Below are 22331 nucleotides of genomic sequence, written 5' to 3' on the forward strand. Positions count from 1 at the left end.
TGAGCCTTTGTCTGAATCTTTTTCAGAGGAATTGCTCTGTAGGTGTTGAACTCCTCCAGCTGAATTCCTCAATATCCCTGCTCTGCATCCTGTTTGGGTTGTTAATTAGCTCCTGCTGGTTCCCTCCCAGCCAGCCTTGATTGCCTGCAGAACATTTGTGCTGCTGAGGGGACCTGCCCCTGCTGTTGGTGCAGATCCTTGGGCATCCCAGCAGTGCCAGCCCCACCAGGGCACAGCTGCAGGCTCTGCTCCTCTGGGGGATGTGGTTTATCTCTTTGGATCTCATCTGATCCATTGTTGATCTGTGGTTTATCTGCCACATCCCAGTTTCTCTTTTCTGCCTGCTTCTTTGGGAGTTTTGTGGTGCCTTTTGTTTCCAAGAATCCCCACAGTGCACACACGCTGGGTGTTTTCCTGAGAACATGCTGGAAATTGGGCTGGTTTTCATTTCCAGTGAATTCTAGGAAGGAGCTGCCCAGTGACTCGCTCAGATTATCCACAATCTCCAATTTGGCAGGTTCTGAATGGAATTAATGCTGGGAATAATTCAGTCCTGTGTTATAAACACATTTAATTCCAATTAGTGAAGTCAGATCTTCAACCCAGGTGCATCAGTGTGGACAGCCAGGTTTTTCTGTGGGAGCTGTAGAGACTCTGCAGCACTTCTTCACAGAGGAGCTGGAATTTTGGGTTGATGTCCTCTGCCATAACCTCACCATCTTCTCCAGGGCTGCTCAGCCTGCCCCGTTCCATGCTCATTTGTGCTGTAATTCTTAAACATCAGTGGTTTGTTTTCAATGGTTGAGTTACTTGCTTGAGAGTTGAGTTGAATATTAATAATTTATGGCACTTGCAGTACAGAAATGTGGCGGTTTTCTTTTTATAGAAACACCCTTGCATATTTCTGCAATCTCTGAGTTCGTGACCCTTTCACAGGTTGGATTGACGTGGGGGGTTTGCTCTTAAGCATAGTAAATTGCTTTTTGCTATTCTTAATCCCTGTTTTTTACACTGAATTTTCTTCCTCCTGATGTGTGCTAAAAGTTTTTCACTCTTACATTTACTCCTTGACCCATCTCATAATTTAGAGCTCTTCTGAGTGAGCTCGTAGGTGGTTGAATCACAGTTCTGATTTTTTTTAACTTCATTTTTTGAATTATTTTTATAGTGAAAGAACAATAACCTTTGGAAGAAAAATAACCCCATCTGGTGCACTGATATATAAAATTCTGCCACGATATTGGGACTTTAAACTGTGACCTGTCAGGCATTGGAAGTTGGATGTGACAGCAGCTGACAGGGAGGATCTGCCCTCCTGACACTCATGTAGAGACAGGATGGTGGTGGCTCTGTCATGAAAACACATATAGGCACAGCCCAGAATTTTTAAGGGGTTTTAACTGTATTTTCCTAAGCTGCAAGGGTCAGAAAATCTGGTTTGATTCTTCAGTGGTGCTTCTGTTATTTAAAGCAGAGAGCTGTGAGTGATGCCTGCAGAGGTATCACAGGCTCTGCAGCAATGATCTCCCCAGGAGCTCCCTGCTCCCCACTGGACATTTCCCAGATTTTTTAGGAATATTTTTTATAAATGAGCCATCTCCTGGCACTGCATATTAATGTCCTGTCATGCAGCTAGGGCAGGAGCCTGCCCCCAGACAGGCTGGGGACACAAACTGCAGAGTTTTGGCACATTTCAAGGTTCTCATCAAAATTGCTTCCTTAAAAGACCCCAGCATGCACACTCTGATAATTTTATTTTGATTTTCTAGGTCAGTGGTAGTGTCTGTCTTTGTTAGCATTCATTTCATAGTATCTGCAGCTGATTTTAAAAGGGAACATAAATGAATATTTTGCCTGTTTGACCAGCTTTTAGTACCAAATGCCTATAAAGAGATCCCAAATAATTGTTTCCATGTGGGAGACATTTTAAACATCTCAAAAAACACGAATCTCATGGTTTACTTCACTAATATCTTCTTTCTGACATTCCCAGAATCTGCAGGTTTGCTGCAGTCATTATGGGAAATGCTGTGCCTTTAGCAATGCCAGCCCTGGTGACAACTAAAAGCTTCCTTCCCACTTCAGTCATTAAATTTACTTTACCATGAAGAAACAGGCAATGCAAGGTGTTTAAAAAAAACATTAATTTTTCAGTAATGGCCATCTGCATGCATCCAAAAATATTAACTATATCCTATGTATTTATATAAGATAAGAATTGGATATGTAACAGCCTGAAGCCTTTCCAGATTATTTGATCCATCTTGTGGTGAGATTTCTGTTTCATTAAGCAGCTGTCCTGCCCAGTAGTGCATATATTTTAAGATGGTATTTTTTGTAAAGATAATCTCCATTAAAAATAAAATAGAATTGTTTATAAGAGATTTCCATGTGAACCTGGAGAACCTATTGCAGACAGAACTTAGGAAGCAGTGTTAGGGATGATGGCACATTTTTTCTCTGGACCCCATGCCAGGTGAGACCACTGGAGTCCTGCAGTGTCTCCTAAAAGCAGCTTTTGGCACGAAGGTGAGAGATTTCTGCTCATCTCAGCTGCCTGCAGGACTAGAAGATTGGCAAGCAATGGTTGCTGTGATTAGTAAACTGTTTTATTATCCACATTTGGGAATTCAGGAAGAAGGGAGCTGTGACTCACTTGTGAAGGAACTGGGTGGACTCATGCTCGAATCGTTCAGCTTTGTCCTAGGGACAGAAACATTTATTTAGTCATCCCCATGATTAAATTTATCTGCTGGGACCACAAGAAGCTGTAAATCCACAACTGCATATGGCTTGCAACTGCACAATCTCATGGAAAAAGTTTCAGCTTTGTCATCCTCTCTCTGCATTCCTTAAAATCCTGCCTGAAGTTCTTCTCTTTACAAGAAGTGTTGGTTGTTCTCTGTCAGCCCACTCTGTTTTATTTAGGTTTTTATTTAAAGGATGAATACCTAAGAAGCAGCTCTGAATTTGCTCATGTCCTTACACTATTCCAGGAAAAAAGGGTGTCCCAATTTTAGCCATGGCTCCTGGATGGATACTCCAGCTTTCTAAGCAGTACTTGATAGAAGAGCTGTAGGACAGTCATCAAATAATCTGAATTTTCCACTGAATACACATTCATGATCTCCATTAAGAAGGAGGAGGAAAATGGCACATTTTGTCTATAATTCAAGTTGACATTTTGTTGTGGGTTTTGTAAGAAAACCTGAGCAAGACTGGATTTGTCAGAGACATCAATCCATTGTTGTCTTTTTATCTATGGGCTCTCTCAGTCCCCATTAAGAATCCAATCTGCACAAAATGTCCATGAATTTACCTGGTGGCAGCTGCTTTCCTCAGTGCAGAGATTGTTATCATCCCTAATATTTATGGCAGAAAGCTGACGTGCAGTATTTCAGTTTCTATCCAAATTGAGGCTGAACTTCACCTCCCATCACCCTTCTCTAATTTAGAGTAGCATCTCTGTCACAGTGTTGAGTTTAATTAACTAATAATTAGCAAGCAGGATGAGATTGCTTGCTATGGTTACAGTTAGAGCAGAATTCAGCCACTGTATGTTGATTTATTTTTGTGGAGTTATTTTTCATTTGGCTTTCTCAACCACACACAAGAGATGTTGCCTTTGGTGGGGAGGGGAATCTCTTCTTCATGTCAATTCTCCAACCTGATCTGTCCTGTTAAAAATAGGGCACATTGAAGAGATGAACCACTTGGATGCTAATTCTTGATAAGCACTATTTAGCACAAGTATCATCACGCTGTTTCCTCAGGAAAAGAAGTGCTAAGTCAGTTGGAAAAAGATGTCTGAGGGTATTAATTATGCAGACAAAAGTACAAATGGGCCAGATATCTTAAACCAAGGAGTGAGATAATGACTTTGTTAGCAGCCTGGTTTTAGTACATGTTGCATTTTTCCTTCCCAATTAATCTTGGAGCTTCTCTTTCTTGCATTTAGAGTTTTTTGGGGTTTTTTTCCTATTTTCTGTGTTTGCTGCAGGAGAAAGCAGCAATGTGCCACATCCTCCTTCTGCCAGAGCTGATTTGCAGCTTTTATCAGGGCTGGGCAGGGGTGGCTTTGTCCAGGGATCTCTCCTTGGCACAGCCTCCACATCCACCCAGCCCATCACTCCAAATCCTGCCTGTTTCACACTGGGCCTCTGCAGGGAAAATTTAAACATAAAAGCTCAGCCTGGAGATGGTAAAATTAAGCAATTTTGTTCAGAGAATTTTAGCAGAAAAGTTACTAGTGTATTTTTAGGAAGCTGTAGAACATGTGGAGAGTTCTGCTCCTCATTTATGGCAAAGTGCAGAGTAGAAATAAAAATCAAAAAGTGGATTTGAAGTAGTATCTCCTGTGCCAAACCTGGCAGTGCAGTCACAAAAACCATGCAGAAGAAAACTGAAAAAAAACCCCACCAAGAAAGCAATAATAAACCCAAATATAGGATGAGAGAAAGCAGCTTGCACTGAAAGCTGTCACTTCATCCTTCACTTGCTTCATGGTTCTTAGTCCCTTTGGGACTATAAAAACTTAGCTAAAATAAGTAATTTAATCTCAATGTTATTCCTTGGAAGTATTTGAAGATTCTTCTCAGTGCACTAAATTTTAAAAATTGGGTGTTTTGGTTTTTTTTCATGGGTTGAAAAGAAATGTTTTTCCAGCTGACCACAGGTGTGAAGACCCCCAGAGGATAAACTTAGACTAAATGAGAGTGGGAACAGTTTCTCTGGCCTGAAAGGAATCATTTCCCCAGCTGCAAAACCCTGTCAGCTTTACACATGGACTGTAGAAAAGTACAAATGAAATGGTCTGCAGAAAAATGCATGGTTCTGTTCTTTTCTTTTAACACACAATGATTACTTTCCTGATATAGTTCTTTGAGGAATGCACATAGTGAATAGAATTATACTTTATTTCTAAAATTTTAGCCCATAAGCATTTTCTGTCTCTCCTTTTAAAACAAGAAATTTAAGAAACTTAATCAGTGTCAACTGTTGGGTCAAGTTAATGTGATTCGTTTCCAGCCATAATCTAATTTCATTAATTAATTTACATCACAGTATCTGTTCTGCATGAAAATTATCTTGACAAAGTAGAGTCTTCCAAAGCAGTAGCTCACATTCTTGTACTCCTCTTATTCTATATATAAAATATCTATTTTTTGGATACCTTTTAACCTCCATGCTGGGAAAGAAGAGACTGAAATCCTGGGAAGGTCTAGAATGTTGGGGTTGTAATATGAAAATGCCATTTAAATCTGGGGGAAGAGGAGGACAATGTCTTGAGCAAACAACAAATAATTGTTGATTGCTGAAGATCCTGACACCTTTTTTCTTTTTTTTTGGTATTAATTCTCATTGGCTTTTAAATGGCTCTAAATTCCAAATTTCTGTAGGAAACACTTTTCATCAAGAAATAGAAGTTGCTTAATGGTTGATCTTTCCTAAATTTCCCTTCAGATTTGTTCAGTTAGGTAAATTTTAGAAGCCCTCCTGAATGGCAGCAGTGGCTGAGGGCAGTGTCAGCCCTGGAAATCTCTCCAGTGGCTCTCAAAGGCCGGACTTCTTTCCTCCCTTAGGAGCCATGGCACCCCAAAGCTTCTTGCAGTCTTCCTTCAGAGACAGTTCTGACCTTGAGCTCTGACTGTCCCAAGGGAATTCCTGGGTGGAAGCTGTTTTCTGTCCCAAACAAACCCAGGGGTTGCTGTCTCCAAGTTTTGAGATGCCCAGCTGTGAACTCCAAATTCCCCATCCCAGTCTGATCCCAGTTCATTGAGATTGGGTGGGTTTCACAGCATGAGGGAAATTCACCTTTTATTCTTCAGAATTCTTCTTCCAGGGTGTGTAAGTGTTGCTCCAGTGTCTGCCAGAGGGAGGGCAGTGCTGGCTGTGCTCACCCTTTGGGATTCCCTTCCACCTTCCTGAGTGTTCCCTCTCTCCCTGGGGATCAGGAACAGCTCGAGATAAATTAACTCACTTTGTTTCTCCCTTTGGCATTGTCAAAGTAGAAAGCTGCATTAGGATTTTTGTGAAGCTGGAGCTCCACTTGTGTTCCTGCACTTTTCCTTTGGTTGCTGTCATGACAATGCTCCCAAGGATTCCATCTGACAGCTAATGAGCCGTGAATCCGTGGGAAGGGTGCTGCTAGAAACCTTCCAAAGAGGGCTTGTGTCGAACACCTGATCCCCTGCAATCCCCTGTGATCTGCCTTGCAGTATTTGCCTCCTAATCTGTGGTTGTGTAACCTAAGAGTGATGAGGGAACAAAAGCACAAAGAGTTGGTACCTGCTTAGAAAAATTACAGTGATGGATTTGGGTATTTAATCATTGCACTGCAGGGAGAGCTGCCTGGAAGCTGTGTGTTGCTTGTGAATCACTCTTCTCTCCTGTCATTGCTCCCTGATATTCTTATAAATATCACTCAGTACAACCTTTCTTTACAACGAGTAGTTTCTCCCATGCCAAGTCTGACAGGTGGGTTTCACATCTTATTTATTTGTCAACGTGCTTCAATAGCTCTGGTCTGACATGTAATTTCTTTTTTACAGTGATGTGTAATCCTGTGTTTTATATTGACAGTGAGAGAAGCAAAAAACCTCATTCCCATGGATCCAAATGGACTTTCAGATCCTTATGTCAAACTGAAGCTCATCCCAGATCCTAAGAATGAAAGTAAACAAAAAACAAAAACCATCCGTTCTACCCTGAACCCGGACTGGAATGAGTCATTCACGTTGTGAGTTTAACACCCTGATTTCCTGGGGGTCTTTGGATGCATTTTATTGTTGATTTTGGTGTTGACAACTCCTGCATTTCTCTCCTCTTTTAGTAAATTAAAACCTACAGACAAAGATCGCCGGTTATCCGTAGAGGTGTGGGACTGGGACCGAACCACCAGGAATGATTTCATGGGGTCGCTCTCTTTTGGGGTGTCAGAGCTTATGAAAATGCCAGCCAGTGGATGGTAAGAGTTTCTGAAGAGAGAAGGAGAGAATATATCACCAAAAGTTTTAAACTTGTCCTCCTTTTTCAATGTGATCTACCTTTTATTTGAGTTTTTCACTGTGTTTCAGGCTATAAATTCACTGAAGTGCAACTAAACCTAGGAAACACAGGCTATATATATCAAAGGGGGATAATAAAACAATTCCTTTTCTTTTATGGTGTTCCTGAAACTTCTGCTGGAGCCCGGAGCTGCTGCAAACTCAATTCTGTGAACACAGTCTTGTGATACAAATTTTATTTTTATCTCCAATATGATGTGTTCAATACTTGGTGTATCATGTTATATATAGCTCTGCAAATTCAAAGCACATGGAAACTGATCTCGTAAAATGCCACCTCATTACCTGCCAGGAGAGGTAGAACTCATCCCATCTCAAAAAGGACATTTCTTCAATGACACTTGTGTAGGGCTATGGAAGACAAAGGTTCCTCCTCAGGGTTGGTGTCTCCCATCAGATCCCAGGATGAGTGGGAAGAATCTCCTTGTCCATTAAACTGCCTTGACAGATAGCTTGGGATGAAAGATCTGATTACAGGTAAAATATATTCCATTTCTGAGTTTGCTTCAGGTCTTTGAGATCAGTTCTTTGCATACCTGTGGCATTGATACAAACCACACACAAACAACAAAATCAGATTTTGAGTCTATAATGAAAAAAATATAAAGTCACCAATTTTTTTCTGAAATCTCCCACAGGTACAAGCTGCTGAATCAAGAAGAGGGTGAATACTACAATGTTCCAATTCCAGATGCTGATGAAGATGGGAATGCAGAACTTCGACAGAAGTTTGAGGTGAGGATTAAACACAGATGTGTGCAACTAAATATTGCATTTATTTTTCACTTCACTACCAAAAAAAAAGATCTGTTAAATGATACATATGTTAGAGTCCTCCTATTTCTGTCCCTGTGACAGCTCTGGTGTCTGTGGTTTTCTTGAAGATTGGACCAAACGGTTTAATTCAGAGATGGTATCATTTTCCTGACAGTTCAGCTTCTCTGCTATGACACTTAGAAGTTGGTATTTTAAAATATATGTCAAGTATATGTAATAATTTCAATGTCTTTTAACAATTGCTGCAAAATCTGCCATCCACTATCACTGATATCTGCATTATTTGACAAAAGAAATTCTCAGAAACAATGGTATTTTAATACTTTGAATGTTTCACACTGTAACTTGGGGTGTTTTAAGAAAATATTTTCAATGTTCACACTTTGGAGCTTTAATGTCTTTGCAGACGGTTTTTATGTGAAACTCTGATCTCTGTAGTGTGGGGAAGGATGTTGATGTTTTCAACGATCAGAGGTATTGCTGGATATGTACAAATAAGAAAGTCCAGAGAAAAGTGATGCTTTTTGCAGTGTCTTGCCTCCTGTGGTGCCAGCTGGAGAAGTTGGTAGCCACAAGGATGGTCTCATGCGCCACACAAAGGAGTTTTTTTGTTAATGATCAGACTCTGCCTCTTCTGACAACCACAGCCAGAATTACAACAAAATATTTGCTGGCCAGTGAGCCCAGGAGCAGGACAGGTATGGCCTGGGGTGGGGGGCTTTGCTGGTGCAGCTCCTCTGCCCTGCCTGCTCTCCCAGCTGCACACACAGCCAGGAGCTGGAAATGTTCCAGCCTGCAGTTCACAACCTTAGCCAAGCTGTTTATCCAAACATAATGAATGTACCTGTTGTGCATAAACAAACCTGCCTGTTCCTTTCAACCTGAAATGGGAATTTTCTATGTTCACCATCAGGCAGAATTCTCCATTGTTATTATAAAAGATGGGTTAACCCACGAAAGTGAGGAAAAACGGCACATGTTCAACTTTCAAGAAGGAAAAAGAAAAGGTGCACCAATTTCTTCTGAACCCATTTGGATCAGCTCCCATGTCTGCAGCATGAACTATGATTTTTGTTACACATTTGAGAAGTATTTGAGCTCCATTCCATTTTCCTTTCTTTACAGTCGTGATCTGACCAGTGTGATTTCATTTTGCTGCACTAGGTCATTTGCTATTCAAGATCATTTTTGGTTTTTATCCTCCCTAGAAAGAATAGCTTCAAAAGTAATTCTGTCCATGTTTCTGTGCATTATGCAGAGTCTGGAATTGGGTGGATATTTATATAGTGATGATATAGGTATAAAAATTTACCTGTTTTTCTCAGGTCAGAGACAGCACAGAGCCAAGTCACTAAAATTGTCCATTTAAAAATGCCAGATATTACATGCAGTGTGTTTGCATATTGAATTTACAGTCCCTGAGGTTGTTTCTTAATCCTGCTGTAAATACTTTGGTTGCAGGAAGAACAGTCAGGGTTTCTCCATGTCCTGCAATGAAATGGAGTAGAAATCCTGAGAGGATTCATGTAAAACTACTGGACCCAGTCTCAGAGACAGCAGCTTCATCAAGGGGCAGCTCTGCCTCAGAAATAATTAGTCTGTCTCAAAGTCTAATTAGTTCAGCCTCAGCAGTGTGTGTTTGAGGCTCCCCCTGTTCTGAGCCAGTCTGCTTGGTGCTCTTTGAGTGGCTGAATTAATCCAGGGAAGGGAATGGGCCTTCAGCACGCACACGGTGTCTCCAATAATTGTAATTTCCCAAGCTGGACCATGAACAGTTTTAATGAGATAAATGAGATAAATGAGAGTATTGGTAGCTGAACAAACCCTGGAATCACAAGGCCAGGGCTGGTGTAATGTGGTTACACGGCTGAAGGGTTTGGCTTCTCCCTCTTTCCCTATCTCACAGTTTACCATGATGAGGAGGAGCAGAGGGAAGCAGAACCCTCCATGGAATATTCTTCCTTGGTTTCAAGGGGCATCACTGTGAGGGCTTCTGAAAATTCGCAGCACAGATGTCTGGATGGTGGTATTTCACTTATTAGCTATTCTGGTATGGCACATAAGTGGTGCTGACTCTGATCATCTTCTCCTTTCTTTCTGTTATCATTTATATCCTGGCTTGCACAGGCATCTTATTTTAGGTGCCCTGTAATAAGGAATAAGTAGACAGCACTGAGAAAAATGCTGCTATTTGTGACTTCATGACATCATCTAAATAAATATTTCCACTGTTCTAAAATCAGCACTGAAGTCTTACAGGAAGAAGATTGCAGGTCTTGACTGTCACTTTCCTGGGAGAGTGAATTTGTCAGGAGATCAAAAATATAGATGGACCAAAGGGTCTCACTATGCCACCTTCCCATTTATCAGTTTATGGAAGGAGTAATTCCAGAGTTCTTCCCAGTCCAGTCTGCACTTGCAGTGCTTGGTCTATTTTTTGATGTGTGACCATGTGATTGGTAGCCAAGCTACAGTGATTTAACTTTGAGTACAAAATGACAACAGTTTCCACAAAAATATTGCATTACTTATATCTAATACTGAAAATAAATAATGGTGGCCTTCAGAGTAAAGGGCTGTATACAAACCTAAGCTACACAAGAGCAGAGAAACTTTATGATTGGGATTTCATTGTTTCATATTAAAGAAGAATAAGATTATTTTCAGCTTACAAAAGGCCAGAGAGCCAATAAATGTAGAATTTGTGAAACCACTTTCTGATCTTGAAAATTGTAAGATGTTCTGGAAATTGACTTTGCCTTTTTAACTAAAATTTAGAAATGTGGGTAGGAAGAACTCCAAAACCACTTAGGAGCTACCTCCCATTTAAACCAGAATTTTAAGCATATCTGCCTGCATCCATATTTCAGGCAGCTTTAAGATTTGGCCTTAAGCTCATTTATCTCAAACCATTTGCACAGCACCATCACAGCCTTCTTAGCACATCACTTTCACAGCCCAGATTTCTTCTGGAATTGTGGCTCTTAGCCACACAAATCTCATGGAAATGCTGCTTTGCTCACTGGACCTCCTGGCACTTATTCCTAAGTAATTTAGTCAATGTAAATCTACAATAAAATAGTATAAAATATAGTAATAATATTATATAATCTTAATAAATAATATAATCTTTATAAAATATTATAAAGATTATAAATAAGTAAATAGTAATAGATTAAAACCTTCACTTATAATTGTAACTGAATGCTGAAAACTATTTGTCATGAGAAGTTTCCTCATGGCCCATTCTTCCACATCTGAATCAGCTGAAAAATTAACACCCAACCTTTGCCCAGAATGGATCCCCTCCAACAAATAGGACCAAATTTGGAAAAGAAAGAATTGAGGATTGTGCTTTTTTCACCTTTTAAATTTTGTTGCAAGCAGTTTTCTTATTATATTCTAGGTATAATCTATATGAGCCTGTGCAGTATATAGAAATGGAGGGATATTATGCAGAGGTGCAATGCAGTATTTTCTACACAACAAAACTGTATTCAATCTATGTATTTTCTGGATCTCACCTCTCACTAAAGCTCACAAATCTATTATCTGCTCATTTAGCAGTGTGATCAAATCTGTCCTCAGTGATTTATACATGATACATCATTATTAATATTTAGAGGTAAAAATATACTCTTGTAGGAAGTGGAGGCAGGATAAAATCTGTCACTATTTTTCAGTTGCTTTTAACCTTTAGTTGTGAATTTTCTCTCTGGAATGGCATTATTTGTGGCCATCTCAAAATGAAACTCCCTTCTCACCAAGCATATTCAGAATAATTGTGGCTGCTCCATAATTTTCCATGCTGAAGTTGCCATGGGAACTCCCAACAGTCCCAGGTGCCTCCATGGACCCAAACTAGGAAATCTTCAAACTGCACCATCTACTCTTGGTTATGTACTTATTTCCTTCTTCCAGTACTTTTCTAGTCAAATTAAAAAGCAGAATATTGAAATAATGCAACCTTCTGGTATTTTTGTCTATCTGGCTGTGATTTGAGCAGTAAGATGCCTTTGCCATTTAGGGCATCATTCCTTTTTTCCTGAATTTGGGGGAAAAAATGTGCAAATTCTAAAACGTCTGTTGTGGGAAATTATTTGAGTTTGGTCCAGCCCTTTTTACTTTTCCTGCTTAGTAAAGCACTTCTTGATACTTAAATATCACCTCAGAGTAATAGTAGAATAATACTGATTTAAAAGTAGGCTAGTGAGCTGTTTTATGATCTCTCCCCTTCTTTCCACATCACCAGCACTGGGAAATGTTATTAAAAATAAAGCAGCTGTTATGGTCCATATAAAGGATCTTTTTAATTAAACAAAGAACAGAGCAGCCATAATCCTTACCCATGGTCATATTTACTGAGCACGAGGTGTGTTGGTGATGGGAGCAGGCTCAGTCACTGCACCAGCTCTGGCAATTGCAGTGGTCCAAGCACATTGCTGTGAGGGAATGGGATTCTGCTCATAAAATCCTCATTTTAGAGCATCTCTGGGTAGACACACAATGGTCCTCCTGGTGCACACTCTTCACGTGTCAGATATGTTCTTTTGTTCTGATTATTTCCTTCAGTGTAGCTCTCTGGGTGGCTCTGACAGAAACAAAAGCCTTCCCTGAATTTCTGAGAGCTCTGACTGCTGTCCCACCACAGGGACTGTCCCTGGACCCTGGGAGGGGACAAACATCCACATCCCTGGCTTTGAGTCGTATTTTGTGAGAGATTCCAGCTGCTTTGTCCATGATGGACAAAGGGAATTGCTGATGGAGTTCCTTTTTGCAGCCCAGAAAGGAGGAGAGGGAGCAGAGCAGGGTGGATGTCGTGTCTGAGCACTGGAAGTGGTCAGTCAGTGGTGACATTTTGGTGACCTCTCAGTGCTTCCAGACAGAACTATCATTATGATCCTAAAGAAAATGTCTTCTGAAAAGCCTTATCATTATTGTGATCCTAAAGAAAATGTCTTCTGAAATACCCTCTTGTTTGAAAGATAACAGGACGGATGTGGAGCTTGGCCATCAGGCTCAGTGATAAACGCCTGGAACCTCTCCAGTGACGCAGGGTCTGAGAGGTATTTCTGCTCCTGGGCTCCTCCAGGATGCAGGGCAGCCCTTTGTTTTGTTAAACTTGTGTGTTAATCCTTGTGCAGGCCCGAATTTCCAGCCCAGAAGCCTCGGGCTGTGTGTCTGCACACAGCTCATGTGGATTTACACCATCAGGCAGCCTTGTGGCAGCACAGCTGGTGTTAAACAGGACAGAAACTGTCCCCAGAGATCAAGGCACAACTAAAACTCTCTGATAGGTTTTGTTGCTGTTACAGTCTAAAGCTGAAATACCTTTCTTTTATTTATAATTTCTTCTCTGGACATCAGTACATCAGTTCAGATTGTTTCAGTGCAGTCCCTGCATTTCTCAGATCTTTACCACTCCTCTTAATTTTTTTAATCCATTTCTGTCTGCTTTATTAGAAAGGAGGAGGCCAGACCATTCTTAATCTGGCATTTTTCTGATATTCACAAAAACTTTAGGTTAAAAGGGCGTTATGTTTCTTTCCTTTAATAATGGCCAGGACATAGAGTTATCTTTATTCTGAGCTGGAGGTTGGGGGGAAATGTTGCAGCTGCATAGCCACGGCCACAGCAGATACTCCAGGGACTGTTTCCATGGCTTCTTAAGAGCCCAGTAAATTTTCTAATTTAATCTGTTTTCATTCAATTTTTCATTTAAAAAACCCACCCCAAACAAACACACAAGCACAAAACCCCCAAGAGAAACTGCAGAGGAGCTTGTGATTTTGTCAAATTGTGATTAATATCTCCAGGTCTCTGTAAAGTGTTATAAGGGCTGGGAAGGAAACATTACTTTTACATCTTTGCCCCAGAGCTGTTACACTACAGTTACTTTAGTCTTTTTTTAAAAATAAATAAAAGATATGGTCTCTTCCATATCTGTCTCTAACCAATATGCATTCCCACTTTGAAGCTTCAGGCAGGTCAGCAAAGGGAACATGGAAAGAGAAATAACATTGCTGACACTTCACATTGCAAATGACAAGATGAAATTTACTTTTCAGGAAACAGAAACTAAGCCACACTGAAATCATGACCAGCCAAAATATCACTGGCACATCAATCCACACTCATTATGCATAAAGAGATATAAAAAGAAGAGCTGCTTTTTTTGGCCATGGCACTCATTCCTATTTTTAAATTGTGCGTATTTAATCATTAGAGAATAGTTTGCAGCATTATAGAGATGCTGTTAGATGACTCCATCTGTTCTGTACTATAGTTTGGCAGGGGGGATTCCCATATGCAGTTGTCTGGAGGTTTCCCATCCACTCAGCACAGCTCAAACTGGAGGACTTGAAATTTCTTAAGTAGATGGCACAAATCTCTGCTTTCAGTGCGCTGATTTCCTTAAGGCTTTTCTCACTGGGTTGTGATTTGAGGTGAAGAATATAAAAAAAACCCGTTGATGGCAGGGATTTCCTCATCCCTTATATAAAAGTGAAACGTGTGTTGCAAAGCACAGCAAGGACAAAACTCCCAAATCCCTGTGCACTGTCACCCCCGTGGAGCTCACCCAGGGCTGAGAGCCGGGGTGCCCCTGGCCAGCTGTGCACAGCTGGAGCCTTTGCCAGAGGCTGTCCATGCATGGGCTGTGTGTGTGAGCTGAGGTCCCAGCGAGGAGCAGCGCAGTGCTCCTGCTGATGGACACCAGGATTGAACTCCCCTTTATTTGTCCTGGGTTTTTTCTGTGCTTCACAGACGTGTCCATTTCTGTGGCCCCGCTGCTGCTGTGTCTGTATTTGTTTATTTCTGCTGCTAATTGTGGTTGCTGTGCTGTGCCAGCCCGTTACTAACCACGCAGTGTTTCTCCCTCTCCTGTCTCTTCCAGGACTGTCATGTAAATATCCACTTCTTCAAGGTAGTTTTCTCCTTGGTGTTCTCCTACACACAACCTCCTTTACCAACATCTGAAGTTTATTCCGTTTATTTTCATTCTCACTGGCTTTTAAGGATGCACTTATTTTTTTTTCCACTTGAAGCTTTTTTAATTGGTACTAAAAAATTAAAAATTGAAGTATGATTTTAATTATCAATAAACAATTGGAATATTATACTTCATAATAAATAATTGAAGTATTATACTTCATAATATTTCATATTCATGAAATATTCCATCTATATAATATTTCATCATAATGATATTTCATATTCATGAAATATTATTAAGCATAATTTTTTAATTATCTTTTTAAAATTCAGTATGAAGTATTCAGAATTTATTCCATAATTCATCATAAAATTATGCCCAGGTTAGAATTTTACTACCAAAACAAAGAGTGATCAAACCTGAGAAGGTGCCGTGCCTTTCTTTTTGGAGGAATTAGTTAAATGAGTGCCACCTTCTCATGGAAAATGGAAAAAGGTGCATCTTTAATTTGAAAGACATTCATGGAACTTCAAGTAACTTTCACAGATAAAATAATGCTCATGGTCACTTTATATTTAAATAGATAAATTTAGAGCATGCATGTTTTATGATTTAACATAGTACATCTATTGCTGGATGTTATTTGTTGTATTGTAGGAGATATTACCCATGTGCACAGATGCTCTGGTACCTGAAATACCAATTCACCTGTTTATTTCTCATCTTGCTCCTTTCACTACTCCCCACATCACTGAATTACTGCCATAACAGTTACATCTCAGCACTGAGAACTTACATGTGTTTTGTTTATATTTGCATGTATCTAACAAATGATCTTGCTTTATTAGGGCAAAGGCCACTGGCACAAACCACTTTCAGTTTCATACATTGGTGAAGTTACAATTTCGATTAAAATTTGAAGCTCCTGTGTTGTAAACTGTGTTCTAAGACTCTAAGATTATTGAAGTCATTATAGTCTTCAAATAGTATTTTTACAACTGAAGCTGACCTGGAGCACTTTGCATTATCACTCAAGGTTTAAAATACTTAATTTTAAAAACAAATGTTATTTTTAAACAGTTGTTTATATTATTAATGCATGATTTTAACAAATGTTCTAACACTGAACCAGAAAAATCAAATTAATCACTTTCCTTAACCATGACTTTTTATCTCAGAAAAGCCTGTACAGAAGAGAACTGCCCTTCCTCAATCCTTTACACTTCTTCATTTTGAAAATAAAATCACATGGTGGTGTCATTGGTGAAACCTGTTTGATACTGGGAAGTTGGAAGTTTCTCTACTTAAATGCATTTTTAAACCAGAGCAAAAGTCACCCTGATAAAATGCATCTGGCAGAAATAGGAACTTTTGTCACCTCAATGTAAAACCCAGGCCTTGAAGAGCACTGATAGAAGCTGACAAAAGTCCTTGGTTAATTCATGTTTCCACCATAGGAGTGCACCCAAAAAAAGGACTGAAGGGTTTCCCACAGCTGCTGCTTCAGGAGCAAAATTCATGTTTAGTCCTGATGGATTATAAACATGAATTCCTTCAGAGAAAGCTGGCATTCTGTGTCTGTGGGGACACTCTGGAATTCAGGGCTTTTCATGGGAAAAAATGCTTCCTTGCTTATTGTCTGTCTTTTCTCAGTAAATGACCACAAATCCCTTTCCCTGCTGCTGGCAGTGAGGCTGAGCCCTGAGCTCAGCCCAGGAACATCCTGGGGATGATGGTCCAGGAGATCCCTGTGCCAGGAGCATCCCTGGGGATGATGGTCCAGGAGATCCCTGTGCCAGGAGCATCCCTGGGGATGATGGTCCAGGAGATCCCTGTGCCAGGAGCATCCTGGGGATGATGGTCCAGGAGATCCCTGTGCCAGGAGCATTCTGGGGATGATGGTCCAGGAGATCCTGTGCCAGGATCATCCTGGGGATGATGGTCCAGGAGATCCCTGTGCCAGGAGCATCTTTGGAAGGTCCTGTGGGAATCACTTGGTGTGGGGCTGCTGGGGAGGTTCCATCCCCAAGTTTGCAGGGCTGGGACTGAAAGGAAGCACCAGGAGGAAGTGAAGGAGGAAGGGCAGCATTCCTGAGGATAACACAACAATTCTGAGCTAGGAACCAGGAAATGTACAAAAATCTATTTATAATATCACAGAAAATGGGAGATACTGTGAATACTTCTGTATGGAACAATCAGACACTGGAAAGGGCCACACACCTATCCTGTTTTTGCCCCACTGCAGAGTGTGTATTTAAACAGATTATTTCTCAGCATCATGCAGAAAACACCTTCATGTGTGTGTGTGAGAGAGATAAATCATTTCAGAGCACATTAAGATTTGGATATAGAATCCCAAGGTTTTAAAATCAGTCCTGCTCTGCAGCTTTGAATGGCTGGTGGGACTTGATTGGAGGGATTTGCTCTGAGATCAGGGAGAGCTAAAGTCCTTAAAAATTCTTTTTGAACAGAATTTTAATTTTCTTTTTCTCTTATTGAAATAAGGTTTATGCTTAAAAGCAAATTCCACACTCTAGGTTTTTTTATTATTGAAAACTAGCAGTAATTTGCATAATTAAAGAATGGAGGAGCATATAGAAAAGCAATTCTTCTTTTGACACGTAGGGGTTTGCTGTTGTAGCATCCTATTTGCTTTTGGGGATTTTTATTACCACCACCACAGGATACTTCTACAAGAATTCTTGAATATTATTCCTAGGCAGCCTCTTTAATTACATTTCATCTCGTTAGGCACTGCTCTGTTGCAGGGGAGAGAGTGTTTGGCAATAAAGGCAGGAAACAAAGTGGACTCAGGTGGCTGCAGGATTATTAAACAGATTAAACATGTTGACAGCGCCAAATGAGGAACTGGAAACTCTTCCCTCTCTGGATTTCACAGCTCACACAGGCAGACATTGTTGTCCAGGGCAATATCCCCTGAAATTCCTGCCTGGGAATAGATCCATCCCTTTCCCAATGTCTTTCATAGTCCTCTGACTTCACTGTCTCCATTTTCCAGGGAATATGGTTACTTTCACCTTGTGCCTGGCACATTTGGGAATATTTTAGAAATCATGTGTTCAGGTACTTCACACAGTTTTAACTTCTATCCAGCAGGATAAAAAAGTTTAAGGAAAATAACTGAATAGGGAATGTTGTTAAAAACCCCACAAAAAAGGTCTGTTGAGGAGCTCCCTTATATATTAAACTGTTGTCCTTTCAGATTCCCTTTTTTTCTTTATCCTAAGTAAAGTTGAGTTTGAGAAAATAATTTCTCAAAGTGAGAAACCACAAGAGGTCAGCAAAGAACAGGGAAAAGCTCCCAGAGCTGAGCTGGCTCCTGCAAAAGGCCTGAAAAAAAAGGAAATCATCCACATTGTTTGTGTGTATATATCATTAGAAAATACAAACCCGTTAATTTAATCCATAATTTCTGTAAAATTCAGTATAACATTTTTGGCACAGCCCTTTATTCAAGTTTGATAACTTGGCACTGATGAGAATTTTCCCTCTAATCAGAATATTTTATAATTGCAGGTGTAAAAGCAGGTACTGCTCTGCTGAGCTCAGGATTGCTCAGCCCAGCACTTTGGTGGCTTCAGGAGTGGAGTTCCCCTGTCCTTGGACATGCTTTCTGCAAAAGGGGCTTTTAACCCTGTTCTTATACAGCACAAATATTTGTTGCAGGCAAATTCTTTAAATAAACTTACTGTTAGTAATTAACAGGGTAAATATGAAACAAGTTTTAGAGGAGGAGGAGAGGAAGTGAGGGCAAAAGACATGAAATAGTTGGTATTTAAGTCCCAGGTAGAGTTTTACCATCCACCTAATTTACATCTTTATGAAACATCACATTTGCCCCTGTGTCTTTTTGCTAGCAATGGGATTGCTATGAATTTTTCCCAGCTCTCTTTTCAATAACTATTTTAGCCATTGAAAGAAAAATGCAGTTTCATTTTGATATATTGTGGTTTTTACTAATTACATCCTAGCTCCCCACAGTGACACTGCCATCATGAAAATGAATCTCAGAGTGCTGATAAACAGCTTTTTGGTTATTTATATCTCTTCAGTGTTCCCTTGCTGCAGAGAAGTGTTGCTGCAGTGTAAATTCACCAAGGAATGGCTGAAATCCGTGTGTGAACCTCTTGAATCCTTGATGGTGTCCCTGTACTGGACACCTCCCTGGCTTCCAGCAAAACTCTGCTGATGAGTTACTAACTGGCCCTAGGTTAGGGCATGAAGAAGCCTGGTGAAGCATTAGGTCTTGCTGGGGCTTAGAAATGGACTCTTCTCATTTCAAATTCTCAGCATCCTGGTAATTAAGTTGTGGAAAGTAGGAAATTGATAGTCTATCATAGCATCTGTAATTACGTGGAATTGGAAATGCAATAATGTAAGAAACAAGCTGCCACAATGACAGAGAACATTTCACTGAATGGGAGGGCTTTTCTTCCAGATTTTGACTTGAAATTTATTGGATTTATTTGCTTTATTAAAGGCTTGCTAATGGCTCAACACATTGATCAAAGTTCCCACTTGGTGTGTGCATGACTGGAAACCTGAATGGGTCCTTCCTTGAAACTTGGATAAATCGTTATTATTTCAGTTTTGCCATCCTTAGTCTGAGCTTTGCTGGTTCTGTCAGTGACATCTTCTGAGGTTTGTCTGAGATCTGAGCTGCTCTGATGCTCCTTGTGCAGGGTCCAGGTAGTGACAGAACTGAGCATTCATTTCACACCCCCTGGGCTGGAATAGTGAAGCTGGAATTTTACTGTTCAGGCTCTTCCATCCTCACTTCTCACCATCCATTTTGCCATTTTTCTAAGTGATATGCAGAGTGTTGCCTGCAATGGCTTTGGGTTAATTCAAGAATTAGGAGCAGAAACCTTGGCTCCAGGGGTGGCAGTGTGAGGTGGCTGATTCCTTCACACAGGAACATCTGAGGAGCACGTGGGGGCCTAGTAAAGAACTGCTGAGAACTTCTTGCCACATGAAAAGCATGGATTTTGTTAGAATTTTTAGAGGGATTATGTCATGGCAAGAAGACATTCCTGCTCCACAGATCTCAATTCTTGGGCTGTCCAGAGGAGCTGTGGCTGCCCCTGGATCCCTGGCAGTGCCCAAGGCCAGGCTGGACACTGGGGCTGGGAGCAGCCTGCTCTGGTGGAAGGTGTCCCTGCCGTGGCAGGGGTGGGATGAGATGATGTTTTAGGTGGATTCCAGCCCAGACTGTCCCATGATTCTGTGACTCTGGGACAAGCCCTGGGCAGTCACTCCTTGGCCTGCCAGGCCTCATGCAGTCAGAGCTGTGGGGTTTGGGCAGACTCCTGTTCCATCATGCACTCACTGTTCTCAGCACGGGCCGGGCAGGGCTGGTGGGTGGAACCTGGAAAGATGAGGAGGGAATGCTGGCATCCATGTGGAGCAGAGCTGGGAGAATCCAGAGCACTCAGCTGCTGGGAGCAGAGCTCTGGATTTCCCTCCCAGGTCAATCAGGTGCTGGTGGGGCCAATAAATAAAGGATGGACTGTGGGTTTCCACACAGCACTCTGCTCATGTGCTGGGAATTCAGCATTAAATATTTTTTCATTTATCACTTTTCCCTCACGAAAATGTGGTGCCAGGGATGATCCTGCTGGCATCTGGGAACTCTCTGGGAGTGAGTTTCCCTGACAACCGAGGAGCAGCTCCCCTAGTGAGCTGCACACCACTCTCTGGGTTTGCTTGGATGTCTGACCATGGCAGAGGGGTGGGCTTCTCCCTCCTGAAGCTGTGCTCGGGGGGTGGGAGGGGATGGCTGTGAGTCTGGATCCTGGTGTTTGTTTCCCATGTGGGAGCAAAGCCAGTCTCACCCAGCAGCAGAGGAGAAGCAGTGGAGGAGAGTGTTAAAGCACTGACATCTTGGAAGGAGACTCCTTACCCTAAAGAGATTGGGAGTAAGAAAGGGAATCTTGTATTTTTTTTATTTTTAATCCTCACAACTTTTATTTGTTATTGGCTAATGTGGAAAATGACCAGTTCAGTCTTTTAGCTCTGTAATTCCTAAGATTTTCTACTACAGATACACACAGAGGGCAGAAGAACCAACATTCAGATTTATTGCTTTGTCCTATTCAGTTTTCTTCACAGGGGAAAATCAGAAAGTTTCGAAAAGAATCATCAAGAATTACTGCAATTGCCATAAAAAATGAAGAATTACTATTCCCTAAATCACTTCTCTTTCTTCTTTGCATCACACTTCTCATTATATTTTGGATAACTTTTTTCCTGTTTAATTAAAAGTACAATTGTTACTCTTAGATTAAAAAGAAATCCAAAGCGTTTTTACTGCGAAACCTGAGATATCTTTTTCAAAAAGCACCTAGCAAATTCCCAGAGTCTCTCCAGTGTAACACACTGTAATTTCTTAGCACTCGATGGAGAAGTGAGTTTGGGCTGAATATATAAGATATGTCTCACCTGTGGTTTCAGGGTAAAAGAACTGGCCGAGATAAGGTGCGTCCAAAGCAGAGGAAGTAAGACGATGTGCATGTCTTGTTTTCTTTTTAGATTAACTTTCTTGCTCCCAGTGCAGACTAATTTATCTTTAACATTCTGTTTTCCTGGCTGGTTTGCTGCAAGCTGGCTTCGTTGTAACAATACTGTGTTTTTATCTGAGATAATAAGCCAAGGAGTTGGAATGTGGATTGAAAATTAATCCAGGGCCTGGAATACTGTCTTCAACTTCAGCAAGTTTTAATATCCATAAAAAATAAAGGAGGGTTCAAATGGGATTCTGAGATTTTCAATTTTAGTCATGGTAGGAAAGGCAAAATATCAGTCTTTTCCAATAAGCTTTTAGGAATAATTTGAGTTTATGTCCCTTCTGTAGCTGCAAAATTGGTTTTGCTCTGGCAGTCGGGAAGAGGATATTGGCTGCATGGCATTTTCTGTCTGCTAAAGCCAAGGTGTTTCAGATATAAAACTCATGATAGAGCTCAGTGAAATGTCTTGAAATTCTCACTCTATTTCCACTAGGACCTTAAGCCAAAAGGCAGTAACAGGAATTCACATGCCAAATGTGAGAAAGAGGTTTTTGCATGCTTCTGAGAGGATGGTGGCTGGTCAAGGTGGTGGGAAATAAGCACCTTTGATATGGTTATGATAATTTAATGAGTTCCTGCCACTTTGGGGCTATGTGCTTCCTTTGAGTCAGTCTGGTTGTTCCCCAGCATTTCCTGGCTGCCCTGTCCCTGGTTTTTCCAGCTGGTTTGCAGCAGGGTTCTGTCTTACCCCTCCCATGGCAGCTCAGCCAGGGGATACCCACGATTGTCACCATCCCAGGTCACTCACAGCTCAGCACATCCATCAACTCCTGCCATGTTCTTTCCTGCCTGGGTCAGACAGCTCAGAGCCCACCTGAGCACACAGCAGGAGCCTGTGTTCTCCTCCAAAATCTGCCATCTGCAAAAAGATTCTCAAACTCAAAGTGACGTCTAACTTAAAAAAAGCTGAAAAGTGGCACTGAGAGGAGCATGTCTGTTGCTCATTGAATGTAAGTGTTCAGA

General features: G+C 41.0%; 1 protein-coding gene across 2 annotated transcripts in view; it reads left to right on the top strand.

Moving 5' to 3' along the window:
* PRKCA (protein kinase C alpha) overlaps nucleotides 1-22331 on the top strand; it is a 146175-nt gene that overhangs the window by 95269 nt on the left and 28575 nt on the right. Inside the window, exons 6-9 of one of the 2 annotated variants that reach the window (XM_064395256.1) lie at nucleotides 6583-6739; nucleotides 6833-6967; nucleotides 7706-7802; nucleotides 14740-14769. In XM_064395256.1, the coding sequence (XP_064251326.1) occupies nucleotides 6583-6739; nucleotides 6833-6967; nucleotides 7706-7802; nucleotides 14740-14769 (419 nt within the window). The remainder of the gene's footprint in view (nucleotides 1-6582; nucleotides 6740-6832; nucleotides 6968-7705; nucleotides 7803-14739; nucleotides 14770-22331) is intronic. The other variant, XM_064395255.1, reaches the window with a different exon arrangement.

This window comes from Passer domesticus, chromosome 20 (genome assembly GCF_036417665.1).
Source record: "Passer domesticus isolate bPasDom1 chromosome 20, bPasDom1.hap1, whole genome shotgun sequence".
NCBI classification, from domain to species: domain Eukaryota; kingdom Metazoa; phylum Chordata; class Aves; order Passeriformes; family Passeridae; genus Passer; species Passer domesticus.